The sequence below is a fragment of the Poecilia latipinna genome, unplaced genomic scaffold (assembly GCF_001443285.1).
Source record: "Poecilia latipinna isolate Pla-1442-1.1 unplaced genomic scaffold, P_latipinna-1.0 Scaffold1341, whole genome shotgun sequence".
Taxonomy (NCBI): domain Eukaryota; kingdom Metazoa; phylum Chordata; class Actinopteri; order Cyprinodontiformes; family Poeciliidae; genus Poecilia; species Poecilia latipinna.
This window is the reverse complement of record NW_015113957.1, coordinates 166,585-180,633: the sequence shown is the minus strand read 5'-3', so window position 1 is coordinate 180,633 and position 14,049 is coordinate 166,585. Positions and strand designations below refer to the sequence as shown.

Below are 14,049 nucleotides of genomic sequence, written 5' to 3'. Positions count from 1 at the left end.
TGTGTGCTTGTTATGGGAGGTAAGCCTTTAAGAATATCGGCTGGTAAATGAGAGCATTTAAAATCTACTCATTATAAATAACGATCTCTGATGCGCCTCGCTGATTCCAAGTCCTAATCCAATACTCGTTACCGTGTATTCAAAAGACAATAAATTTAGCAGTATTTTGAGTGTGTCCCATCCAGCTCATGTCTCTAATGCATGTCTCTCAGTTTTCTTTACCAATACTGACAAAGGTGCATTGGTCTGAGTAAAACCACTGTCTTCAGTCCTAAACAAAGAAGCCTCCTGAAGCTTATTAGCCAAACATTAGCCTAGTCCTATTGAAAAGGATAATTGTACAAGTTATAATTCCCTGTGTAAAATTAAATTTGTGTGACTGAGAGAATTAACAGTGTGCATTTCTTTTTTTGTTCCAGAGTTGTCCAGTGCTCCAATAAAGGTGTTGAAGATTTTCCATATGGAATCCCCTATAATGCCCACTACATCCTCCTGATGAACAACCACATCAGCAGCATCCAGCTGGACTTGCTCAGTGAATATTCGTCCATGAAATTCCTTTCCTTAAGAAAAAAATCGGCTCACAGATGGAGCCATAGAAGGATCTTTTGAGGGGATTCCCGTCTTGAAGCGTCCTCTATCTGGACAGGAATCAACTTCAAAGTGTGCCAACCGACCTCCCAATTTCTCTCGAGGAGCTACGACTGGACAACAATCTCCTGGAGACGATGTCTGAGGCGGCCTGGGCACAGTGTCCTAGTCTGCTGGTTTTAAGCCTGAGCAACAACAGCCTGGGGAATAGATCTGGATCTCTTCCTCCTGGTGCACTGTCCCCTCTGCACAATCTACGTACCCTGAACCTGGATTATAATCAGCTAGCCTCGGCACCTTTAGAGTTACCACTGTCCATAAAGGAGTTATATCTTAGAGGAAACCACCTTGAGCAACTTAACCGAGGGGTTTTTAATGGCATATCACAGATGTTGGTGTTGGATCTCAGTGCAAACAGGTTGAAGAGCAAAGGCCTTCTTAGAGATTCCCTCATCAATGCGACACATTTGGAAAGCCTAAACTTAGAAGGAAACAAACTAAAGGAAGTGCCGCGAAACCTTCCTAACTCTCTGAAAACTCTAAATCTGGAAGGCAATCTAATATCTTCCATAAAGAAAGCCTCCTTCCGCAACTTGGACAACCTCGAGCACTTGGACTGGCAAGAAATGCAATTTTCAAAGTATCCGCCTGTGCATTTAAGGCCTTGCATCGGTTAGACCTGTGTCACAACAAGTTGCACCAGGTGCCCAGGCGACTGCCTGAAGGCCTGCACTCGGTAGCACTCGCATACAACAAGATCGAGTCAGTGCAACGCGTTCTGCTGGGGCAGTCAAAGTCTTACTCTCAGCAGACTTGTGCAAGTACGTCTGGAGCACAACATGGGGAAGCTGGATGTGCGCGCTTTCAGGTGTTTACGTGGAATGCAGGTCGTGCACTTCCACTGAACTTCCAAACCATGGAAGTTTTAAATAGATCTGCTGCTCCAGGACTCGGCCCTTTTTTATATCGACTCCTCCACTTTTAAACAAAGACTTCAGCACTCACACAGGCCAACTGTGAAAACAAATGACCACATTTTATTATGTGTAAAGTTCAGCTCATTGTGTGTGACCAGCCCATGTCTTCCTCTCTGACTGTTTTTGTGGGAGATAGCTTTCCTCGCAGGCGTGTTGCTTTGCAGTGGTTTGTGTGAAACACCGACTGAAAACACAGGAAAGTCCAGAATCCACGAGGATCCAGTTTTACTTAAGACCAGATGTCTTAAGTACGTCAGTGCAATTATGTTTTGTTTTTATTTTTATATACAGTATTTATACTATATTTCTACTCTGACCGGAGAATTGGGTTTTTTTATGCCAATGCCTTTGCAGCATAGTGAAGAAGTTAATGAAACCTTCAAATTTGATTGGTAAAAACTTCAAAAACAATGCAACTTTTGGTTTTATATATAAAATAAAATCACAATGACGAACACTGAAGTTTCCTTTTCTGTTGTCTCAAAAATGAAAACGTTTAAGGGGCAGGAACACTTTTCCAAAGCGCAGTAAGAGTCTAAGTTGAATCCAACACGAATGTCGTCTGATGGAGACGGATAGATTTACCGGACTGTGGCTCTGAGGCAAGGCGGCAGCAGGACGCAGAGAAGGCAATGTTTAATCCCGACACATTCCTGCCAGCATCTACAAAATTCTTCCAGTTTCTCTGGAAATTCCCACGATGACACAAAAACTCAATCTTGTGAAATATCAAAAGGTGGCTGGCAAATAAAAGGCTTTATTATCATAAATAAATATTTAATAAAGTGACTAACATTTTTTGGAAGTAAATTAAACTGAAATCAAAATAGACGGATTTCTGAATGGTGTTTGCGTACAGAAACACCAATTTTAATCCATTTGTTTCTAGTGAAGACTTTCCAATATGTCAAGATGCGATTTGAAACAAAACCACAAGATGGCAGTAATGTACAGGAGTTAGTTCTGATAAGGACAGCCTTTACTTGGACACAGAGAAACTAAATCTTCAGATTATGAAATGTTTTCATAATCACTGGTAAAAAAAAAAATCACCAAGTGATTTCCAGAAGCTCAAAGAAAGAAGAAGAGAAAAAGACACAAGCATAGACTTCAAATAGTTACTTTAAAGTAATATGCAAACATATACCTAATATCCTTTTATTCAGTTTGGAAACCTCACAAATTAGAAGCCTCCAATTTGTTTCTTTAAAAAAAAACAATTGAGATTGAAATTGAACATAAAATATCTAAATGATAAAGTTAAATGCTTTTCATATAGATAAACAGCAACACATTTTGCAGCAGGAGTATGAGCCCACGTGGAGGTGCTCAGCACTTTTCTTCCCCAACCTCCTCCCTTCTCTGCCTCTAATAAGTTCACTCATCGACGTGGCACTGCACCCACCGGGTCTGGGAAAGAAGAACAGGAGGAGGGGGCAAGAGGGAGGGCTGAGGAGAGACGGAGGGAGGGCTCGGAGAATGGATCCAGGCTCCACCAGTTCACGCCGCAAGTGTCCAGAAGGGAAGAGCTTCGGTTGGGGTAGAGAGCTCACCAGCACCTCCCTACGGTCCAGCAGGACCCCAACCTGCATCACGACACCTCTTCTACCTGCAGATACCTTCTGCTTTACTCGTTCCCGGCCTCTTTTCTGCTCGTCTCCTCAACACAAACGTTATTTCGATGACTTATCGTGAGATCAGACCACTATGAATACGTCTGCAGACTTTTAGGAGTACAGTACCTGAACAGCTGTTTTCATAGTCGCCTCGGGCGTGCGTGTGTTTGTGTGTGTGTGAGAAGAAATGGCTCCCATGACGGAGTCTGATTCCACATGCTGCTTTAAGCTGTTCGGCAGATGGTTGCTTTTATCTGTCTGCTGCTGCATCCTGAGAAGGGTGCCCTCTGATATTTATGCATATTTAAACTGCAAATATATGAATTGCATGAAAAAAAAAAGCCTGCCGGAGTGATTGATGCAGCTTGATCCAAAACCACTGCCCTCATGAATCAATCACTAACTCTCTGCTTGGAGACATATCACAGCTGACTGGTGCAACGTGAAGTAAATCCCCTACATTTAGTATCTGCGGTGCAGGGTTCCTCCTCTTTGCCTTCAAAATACAAATTCTTGCAGCTGAAAATACAAAATCTGAGATGTTTTTGATCAGACTCCGTCTGCTTTCCCTGAACCCTCTTCATGAATTAGACCACAAAAAGAATAGGAATGTAAAAAAGAAAAAAAAAAAAAAGAAAAGAGGAGCGGGAACAGGATATTAAACCACACCCTACTTGTGATCCACACCAGGCAAACATTTTAGAGGATCTGAGCTTCGGTAGGGTTCAGCTGTTGCTTGCTTTCTTTTATTAAAAGCTTCCATGCTTCACAGTCTCAAAAGTATAAAATTTATTCCATTGTCTACGGGGTCATGTGAGTTGACCATCCGTGACTTAAAGATGCTTTCCATAGAAACTCACATGTTAAAGATTTTCTAAGCTACACGAGTTCAGATGTTTCAGTTGTCTGGAGAAATGCAAGTGTAAAAAAGACAAACATGTCTAAGTGGCTCTTTTTCTCTCTCTCACACACACACACACACACACACACACACACACACACACACACACACTCTCTCTCTCTTTCTCCTTCTGCTAAATGGAAGTATGAACATCTCCAATTGACTGCATTTATCCTCCTGAACCCAATATCCACTCCTATATCTCATCTAATGTAACCTTTTATCAAGTCTAAGCTTAGCATTGACACAATGTCTGAAACGCTGCAGTCAACGTTGTGGCCCTGCTGCAAAAACGTCACCTCACGTTGATTATAAGGTGCTTTCAGAAGGGTTTAAAACTGCTTCCCAAAGTTAAAGTGCCATACCTGGAGTGACAGAGAGGTGGCGCTTGTGTTAGCCAAGCGCAGAAAATGAGACGGTAGAAGGCCTGGAGGACAACAGGGAGGGGAAAGTGTTTGGGAGGAGGGGATTGAGAGAGAAACCATGGGAGCCAGAGGGACCTCAGACACACAGACCAGCCTATCAGCAAACCACGCAGTCAGACATAAGAGCGCATAGTTTGCACACGTTTGCATTAGGTTGCACACTAAAGCACAAACTACACGTCCTGCTGTGCATCTCTACGTTTCAGTTCTGAAGGATCATCTTTTTGACAAAGAGCACAAACTGTGCTTTGGTGTACAAACCCGAAGAGATCAAATCCAAACTGCTTGTGGCTGTTACTGCAGCAAAAGCTTCATATACAGGGTGATTGCTTATGGGGGAGAATTCAAATGAATGCAACACATTTCTGATTTGCATCTGAAAACCCTCTTCCTATCCACTCCCCCAATGAGACACCTTGGCATTTGATAAAATGTGAAAAAGTTACGGAGCTAAAGAGCACTCGATGCCACACAGCTTCCCGTTTTCTCAGTGGGAAATACACGAGGAGGGATTAAAAGCAGAAGTCACAGAAAGCTCTTCAAGCTCAACCTTCCTTGAATGCAGACCCCTGGAGGACTCACTCAAGCATTCTCAAAATGAAAAACCTCGCGAGGCGTCAGAGGACGGGCGACGTGCACGACGCCGTCAGGACCGTCGCTCGGACTTGTCCGGTCGTTTTCCCTCACCGGCCAGAAACGGCGACGGGCCTCTCGATTTACATCAAATATAGCTGCCGGCTCCGAGCTTTCTAGACTTAAAGCTGATGGCTGTTTACCATCAGGTCTATACGTGTTTATACGTCTGCATTTCCTGCTGCAAGCCATTTGTTTGAAGCAGTTTGGATTCATAAATAGCAATTACAGCATATGGAAAGAGGCAGCCAGAGGTCATAGTTATACGATGGCGCTGAAAACTTTGTTGATCTTCTCTTCTGCCTACGCTTTCTGGTGTTAAACACACATTGTACATAGATCGGTGTCCTTTTAATACTCACTTAAGTCACACTCAAAGTTCAGAAATGTAGTTACGGCTGGTGAATAGAAGTTATCCTTTCTTTCACTGTCAAAACATCAAAATTAAAATTTGACGATAAAAGTGATAAAAGTTCAATCGAAAGGAAAACGTTGAGCAACACCAACCCAAATAATAAATTACACTTATTTTTCAGTGGCGTTGTCCAAAAGGGTCCTATGATGTCACATAAACGTAGTTTTAAATCCCTGAGATGTATTTTTATACCCGTTTTCCACTTTGAAACAGTGACACACAGTTAACTCAGCCCAGTGATTACTTGCATTAAACATGACACGTTTTCATAGATTAGCTGTAATTTGTAAGCTCAAATCAACTCGCTGTAAGTGTTTTGTCATATTCCTTTCCTGTATTTTTATGGGATTTTTTTTATTGCCTGTAAAACCGTAAAGACGGTCTTGACGTGGTGCAGACATTACAGATGCACTCGCTTGCATCTAATGATTTAAGCAACACTAATTACATAGAGTATGTAGTCTATTTAAATCATAGTACTAGTGTGTCTCTGCACAACACAAATGGCTTCAGAAAGTGAAAGAGTTTGCCGGTTCCACGGACCGTTTGGTCGGGGTCAAAGGTTAAGCTTTCCTATCATCTTTCAGAAAAAAAAAAAAAAATTCCAGGATTCAATCTGGGAGGCTGAAGAATCCCCTGAAGCCTTCAGGTTTCCTCCAAAAGAGGACGAAAACAAGTCGAAACTAGATGGGCTCTCCCCGACGCTCAACGTGGTTTTAGAGAGTTAGTTCAGTAAATCCATTTCGTTGTAATCGTCGAACTGTTTCACAATCTCTGCACGTCCACAGGACTGAATAAAGCCTGGTATTAAAATCCCTCTGCAGGTCATTTGCAAATACGGTGATCTCGACTTGCTTCATACATATGAAGCCGTCCGTCTCTCCAGCAATGAGATCTACAAACAAGGTCAAACTTTAGGATGGACGCGAGGTCCCCTCACCTTCTGTGTTTTGGTTCCAACCATTAATCACCGTCTAGACAGGGAAACAGAAGGCAAATCAGGTCACTAATAAGTAAACATTGTTTAAAGAAACTAAAAATAGCAGGCTGGGTAGACAGGTGGGTGGCAGCAGCCTGTTTTCTGAATGTTAGTAAGCGAGCAGAAAATAAGACGGGCAAAGCTGAGTCATTAAAGGGGATGAAGGGAATTACCTTCTTAGAACTCACTCTGCAAATCCACTTGGAGGAATTTTTAAGCAGAGTCGCCTCAACGGCTTCATGCCGCTGCCGCCTTAATTCATCAAACCTTTTACTGTCCTCCCTCGAGTAAAAACTTTAAAAACCTTTTTTTTTTTTCTGCAGTTGCAGCCGATTATCCTCCGAGGTGCATTTCTACCAGCTTCCCACATCCATTCATCCCTTCATCCATTCATTGTCTATATCCAGATGATTCCAACTCAGGAATCTTTTTCTGCAACCAGCTGTTCCTCCATGCAGCCGTTGATGCCAAATATTGTTTCCGTCGGATTAGAAATTAATAATGTATTTGAAACTGTGTCATCATCAATTATTCCAATTCAGTCAAGGTTGTACGTTTAGCATCCAACAGGCTTTGGATCCATTTTCACCCCCCATCGACGATAACCAGTCTGCCTTTCCCTGCTGAAGCGATCGATAGTCAACCCACAGCATCATGCTGCCGCTGCCATGCTTTGTGGCAGGGATGGTGATATTCTTTCACCGTTTTGCAGATGTTTGCCGTGTCCCAGACACGACTTGTGGCAAACTGCAAACAGGACGATGTGACGTCCATCTTACAACAACGGGGTCGCTTCTTGACGGTGTTTAAAGTTTGGAAAGTAATAAAATAATTGCATACCATTATTAGTCTTATTTTAATAATCAGAATAGAAAAAAGTTGTATTTTTTTGCCTATTGATCGATACTTTATTTACATACAGTCCCAACAATGCACTTAATTGCATTTGCAAGTCTCTGTTTACAAGAACATTAATACATTAATAAGTAAGTACATTAATGTACATTACATTAATGCTTTGACTTGGTGTCCGTTTCCCTCATGGAGCCAGAGTTCAGATATATTACAGCGAAAGGCAAAGACGGAGTCAAATTTCATGGCAAACCTACCAATATTGGTTTTGACATTTGATGAAAAGCCAAAGGTCATAATTTTCAAAATCAGTTCCTCGGCAGCCGAGAAGATCGCAAACAGATGTGTAAAGTTTCACTGCAGCCTGTCCTGTAATTCAGGATTTTTATGTAGATGAGACCCTAAAAATGACAGAGTTTAAAGTCGGCTCAAAAGCAGAAGTCTTACGGTCCTTGTAGTGGTGATGAAATGTTATCAGAGGCTCCATTTTATTTTGATTTACGATAAGAAACACTGAAAGTCGGAAGTCTGTCCCCACGTGTGACGGCCCAGTTGCTTAAAACGTCGACTTCCTATCGACCAGCCGACGCCGTGAACCTGAAAGACGTGCAAACGTGCAGAGAAGCAGAAAGGACAGCGTCTTAATTCACAGTAATCGCTCCAACTCGGCCTATTAAAATGTCCTGGATTGTTCCACACTTACGACATTTTATGTGAGTCAAATGGGAGTGTTGTAATGAGATGTTCAAGTCGACAACAGATCTTTGAGCAGCGCAGCGTGACTCATGTTCTCCCTCGCCTCGTGGCCCGGCAGTAAATTCAGATTTAACGAGACGATCTTAATAATCGATGTAAATATACACTCAAAAAGAAAATCATCCATTTCACCTTCGCCAATTTTTTCATGATTGGCTCTGCGGAAAAATTTCATCCAAATTAAAAAAAACAAACAATCGTGACATGATGCTTTTAAACCTGATAGAATATCAACAACAACCATCTGGGTGTAAAAATCCCCCTGACTCGAGTTTGTGCTGATGTTTGAAGAAAGTCATTCGTAGAGCAGCCGTGTGTTTGTGCCAAGTGTTGTGAAACCGAGTGGTTGCCCAACATCTCCTGCCGTACTCGTCTCTACCGCCCAATGTTTTTCCGATCCGATATGACATTGCATGTTTTGGGTGAGAAAATGTCAGCCGAGTTTAACAACTGACCCCTTTTTTTTCTTATGCTTGAAAAACATTTAAAAGTAGTTGGTCATAGAAGCAATTTAAACCCAGAATTATTTACACACCCTGAAGATCTAGACATAAAACCATTTTCATTCCACCAAAACATTTCTATTTGATACGAAACAAGACAGGAGTTTCTTAAATGGCACTGAAACAGTTCTAAGATAATTATGAGTGTAAAGAAAAATAATTTCTCTGATTTATTTGAAAACATGAAAGTCTGTAACCCTTAATCAGTGGAAAAAAACAACTTCACTGACAATTTTAGCAGTCAGATCCTACTGATAACTGCTGATCGGCTGAACTATGTCATGAACATCTCGACGGTCTTCACATCTGCTGTACAAAAGCTTGTTATTTATCCAGAAAGTGAGTATCTTTAAGATTTGGAGTTGTTTGAAGAATGGCCTTTTTGAAACGTTTCTTTCAGTTCCTAAAGTGAACACACCATCCAAAGGACCAACACCCAATCGTTCCCATTTCGCCTCTGATCTCTGATGCCGAAAACCTGACCAAAGTTTAGGAACACCACAGTCCCGAATTATCTGGGTAAGCGATACTTCTAAAAGGGAAATATTGACTTGTTGACATCAGAATGAAGATGCATAATCATTCGTTCGTGGGTCTTGAACTTCCCAGGCCTGTTTTCTGCTGTTTGAGGTTAAAAAGCTCTTGTGCAATTGCAGATTTCCTCCAATTTCTCTTTATCAAAACAGGATGTTCTCTGACTCAGCCTCACTGCCATCCATAACCTCAACGTCTGTGGTCAAGAGTTCCCATAACTCAGAATGTGAGTGAGGATAGCTGCCACGACTGTAGAATCTGTAACAGAGAAGGAAAACGTTACCAGCTCTACTCGCAAAACGAGCTCAGACTGGACAGTAAGTGGGCGCCGCCAGCAGTGCTAATATAATTTCAGGCTGGAAAACTGGTTGTGAGCGCACCTCTGTTCCAGTCTGGTCATTTTTCAGCTGCTGACTTTGGTCTGCGAAGCAACACAAACCCGGACAAGAAAATGTGAGGTATGTGGAAAGAATTGGGGCAGACTTTAAACTCAGATCGATCCAAGCGTAACCGAGGAACCGTCGAGCTCGCTGAACAATTCAGAAATCAACCAGGAAGCCTCTGGTATAAAATCTGACCACTGGCTTCTAATCTTCCCGACTCCCTGCCACACCGGGGTGCTGAAGGAGTGACTAATCCAAGAATATCTGATTTCAGCTTATGTAAAGACACATATGGTGCTTTTTTTTCCAGTTTTGGAGAGCTTACAGAGCCTCTGGAAAGCTTCATGAGAACACTTTTGAAAAGATTGACTGCTTCTTATCCATTCCATGCCCTCAGCCACAAAAAAAAAAAAAAAAAACCACAGAGTCCGGGAGAGAGAAAATGTGGCCAACACCTAATTGGCTCCACCAACAGCCTCTTGGTGTGCCAGGCCCTTTTTTTTTCTTTTTATTTTCTCTCTTGTTCGGCAAAATCCTTCGAGAAGCAAATTTTTTATTTTTTTTGCAATTGTGAATATTTTTGACCTCTTCCACATTAAAGATCGTTGAGAAAAGCCATCACATTGGGCTAGTAAGGTTACTTTTTCCGCAATAAATCTTCACAAACTTTGATCAAATACCGGATGAAATCAATGAAAAACACCGGACAGAGAGTTAAAATCTTCTCCAGCCCGTACAGAGGAAGTGTTTTGTCAAACTTTAAACTCATCTGGTTGTCACTGTGAGGAATATATTGCTGACTGCGTTTATTAAAAGCCCTGATACGCATCGCTCCTGCCAAAACAGGGTGTGCTCTGTGTTACGACTTATGAGAAAATACATTGCCCAGATGGTCCACATCTAAGTTTTACTCTGAACCAACTTGTCTTCTCTTTTCTCTCTCAAGCTGCTTCCCCCCCCCCCCGTCTCCCAATATTTTTTCCAACAAATTAAACCTGTTCTGATGTGTTGGGTTTAACAGTCCAAGAAGTTCGGGAAGCTCTTTGTGTAAGATGTGCCGAAAACGTAGCTGGAATGTTTCGCAGGAAACGTTGGTCTTGTCGCCACTAAAAACCAAGCAGGTTCAATGAGGTCAGTTTAATCCCGCTACATCAAAAAAGTAAATTAGAGCAAACAGAAACCGGAGTCGTCCTGAGTCAACGCCACGTCTTGGTTCGGCGACACGATCGGGCATTTTTAAGTGATCAACGTTAAGTTTTCCGACTGAATTCCACTTAAAATACAGAAGAAGTTCTACAGTTTGATTTAGTCAGAGAGCCATACAGCAAGCCATTTTAAATTGCCGACTCAGAAAGAAATGACATCCTTGTTTTTATGTGCACGGGCTGAAAAATTGCTTTCTTCTATTCACCCAATAAATCTGAGTTTTCTCTAACTGGAGGTTTTCAACCCCATTTTCAAATTCCAGTTGTTAAGGACCGTTGTCCTGCAACTTAGAGATACGTCCCTGGTCTAGCCCGCATGTTTAAAATCATTGAATTGCTTCTTCAGAATGCTGTCAAGTTCTATAAAGTCATACATATGTGCACGTATTTGATACGGTTGTGCAGAACCTCGAAACTAGAGTTTGGGTCGTGTAGCCAAAAGCGGCAGAAACAAAAAGCAAATCAATTTCCCGACATTCAGAGCAAAGCTCTCACTTTAAGAACCATTTTTGCATCCTGTCTTGTTAATAAAGACTCAACCGTGTATGATTTAACCTCAGTATAAGTCCAGCACACTTTCTGCGCAGGCGTCAGACTTTTGTTAGAGGACATCAGTGAACAAACAGCTCCAGGAACACAGCAGGCGGCTCGGAGAGAAACATTAAGAACATTTTACACAGAACTGTTTGGTCTTAAAATGAAACCCCTACCGCGTCTTCTGAGCTGACAAGGATGGACGACAAAGAAAAAAAGAAACCAAAAACATTTTCTACTCCCTGTTGTGTTAAAGAAGATATTGCTACTCTGCAGTTTGTCTTGGTTGACGGTTTATTTTTAGTCCGCTCTCTGACCAAGCACTGTTGGAGGCACGTTAGCGTACACGATGCTGTTTTTGTGCTTTTCCGCAAATACTTTGGATATCTGACATTTAAAGAAACACATTGCAGCCCCCCTACCCCCGCCACCATAATCAGCATCTGCAGCGACTGGACAGGAAGTAGCTCAGTTGGATTGCAACATCAGAAATTGCCTAATGTCTCCCAATGGGTGTGTGTAAGAATCTGTTTATCTCGTTTTTAAGCAGCTGTGTTTTCTCCAGTTGGACACAAACTCTTTTTTTTTTTTTTTACTGTAATGTTACACTCTTTGTCGCCACTAAAAACTCTTCATCGTGTGTATCCCCGTTTTTTTTATCCAATAAATTCTTCAATATTTGCAGCTCCGATGAAGTCAGAAACCAACCAGCGCTCTTCACCGCCTCGCTGACCTGACGGCACAATGACAGGCTTGTCCTGCTAATACGTTTCCCAGACAGACGCTTTGTGCTTTAAATCTGCTGAATAACAGGCAAAGAGACCCAAACTGCCTGGTGAAGACATTACCCAGTTTATGGTGTCTTTTTCACCGCAGGATTGAAAACTGTGAAACTCTGAATTCACTGTGAATAAACACTGCAATATAAAGGCTCAATGACATAGGAGAAAACGTTCCGATTTTAGTCGAATGTAAAAGAAAAAAAAATTGTAAATGGCACAACTGCAGTGCTGGACATATTTATTCGAACCACTTGTTAAAGATTTGTAAGAAAAAGAAAAAAAAAGCCTGACAATAAATTAATCTTTTATAGGAGTGACATAATCTCAAACTAAAAATAAATACAACCAATGGCGGCCAAAGAGGAGAAGCCTTTTCTTTCTGAATCTTTTTTTCAGCTTCAAAAGCTCCAGATAGCAGGTTTGGCGTGCAATCAAGAATAATATGTGGAAAAGTAGAGTGGAGGATCTGTAATGCTGTGGGCTTATTTGTCTTTGGGTTTCCCGCTAGAGCTCACAGTCCAACGCTACAAAACACATCGCCAAATTGACACAGAATTTGCATTTCTCTCGTGCGTGTCTCGGTCATGACTCGAACCCAAATCCAGCAGAAAACTTGTGGGGTGAGCAGAAGAATAAAGTATGCAATGAAGGATCCAGAAATCTGGGCCAGAAAAGTCCAACTTTAATCATCAGAGGATCGTTGTCCAGCATGGCTCAGAAGATGGGCATAAATGCGGTCGGTACTAAAGGTAAAATTTGCTTCAGTTTGCCCCAGGAAGTTATTTAAACAGGTGTAAACAGCCAACTCCTGCACCTCGGACTATTACTCTCGTAAAGAGACACACCTGTAAAGACAACCATAAATCACCGAGCCGGATTAATCCCAGATTTCCCTTCTTTTGAAATAACTTCCCCGCAGTCCAAGCTTTCTGCTGTGAAAGCCTCATAGGCATTTCGTGCATCGTTATTCCACGCGGTCGCGTTAAATATCAGCTCAGTCCGCTGCACGATACATGAAGTGTGAAAACAGATTCAGCAGCTCTTTAAAAAAAAAAAAAAAAACGACGGGCCAATTTAAACGAACGAAGCAGAAACGATCTGGATGCTCCTCCGAAACTGAATAGAGGAGGATTCCAGGTGTTTGTTTTATGAAACAGAAAAAAAAACAGGGATAAACGTAAAACATTCAGCTTTGATTGATTTTAATCGTTTCAAACTTTATTGTATTTACCTCAAACCAACTGTTCATTTTTGTGCTGTGAAGTGCGTTTTCTTCCTACCCGAGTGCCAGGTTGCATCTTGTTCTAGAGGTTATTTAATAATTGGAATATGCTGAGTGAACCTGCTTCAGATCCTTTGTCAGAAGAGATTATGTCAGCCAACGCCCCACTGGCACCTCAGGAAATGATCTGTACAAAAGACCTGCCGTTAATTTGAGACGTCTTTAATTTCCTTGCTCTCTTTCATCCTCAGGATCAACCTGTGCTTTTCATCTCCAGTTGTTTCTATCCATGTGTCTATTAATAATTCAACCATGGACATGTCTAGGCTTATGCTGACTTATAAAAATTGTTCCGCATCAAACGTTAAGCCAGTACGCCGTCCTCCTCTCATTATCAAGATTTCTTGACCCGTCGTACTTTTTCCACTCAAGTTCAAAAATGTACAAAACAAATTATTTAAAAAAAAAAAAAATTATAAAAAATCCAACTCAATAAATGCGCTAGGCAAGGCAAGTTTACTTAGCAATTCAAAGTTCTTTATATTGATAAAAAAAAATGATACAGATTTGAAAACTGTCTAAGATTATTATTATTTTCTAGACAGGTGTGCGAAGAAAGTTGTAATCTGTAGTCACAAGGAAAATAAATGCACAACAAATGTCTGTCAACGTATTTGTCACCGTTTCCATGTCAACACTGTACCTTTAAGCTAGATTAGACTTTTTTTTTTTTTTTTTTTT

General features: G+C 41.5%; 1 protein-coding gene across 1 annotated transcript; it reads left to right on the top strand.

The window, feature by feature from the left end:
- Nucleotides 1-419: 419 nt before the first annotated feature.
- On the top strand, nucleotides 420-1,796 carry LOC106961839 (decorin; the record flags this gene model as incomplete). The annotated part of the gene is made up of 2 exons (XM_015055894.1): nucleotides 420-545; nucleotides 632-1,796. Coding segments are annotated over 2 exons (763 nt in total), but the record flags the coding sequence as incomplete, so codon positions are not given.
- Nucleotides 1,797-14,049: the final 12,253 nt, after the last annotated feature.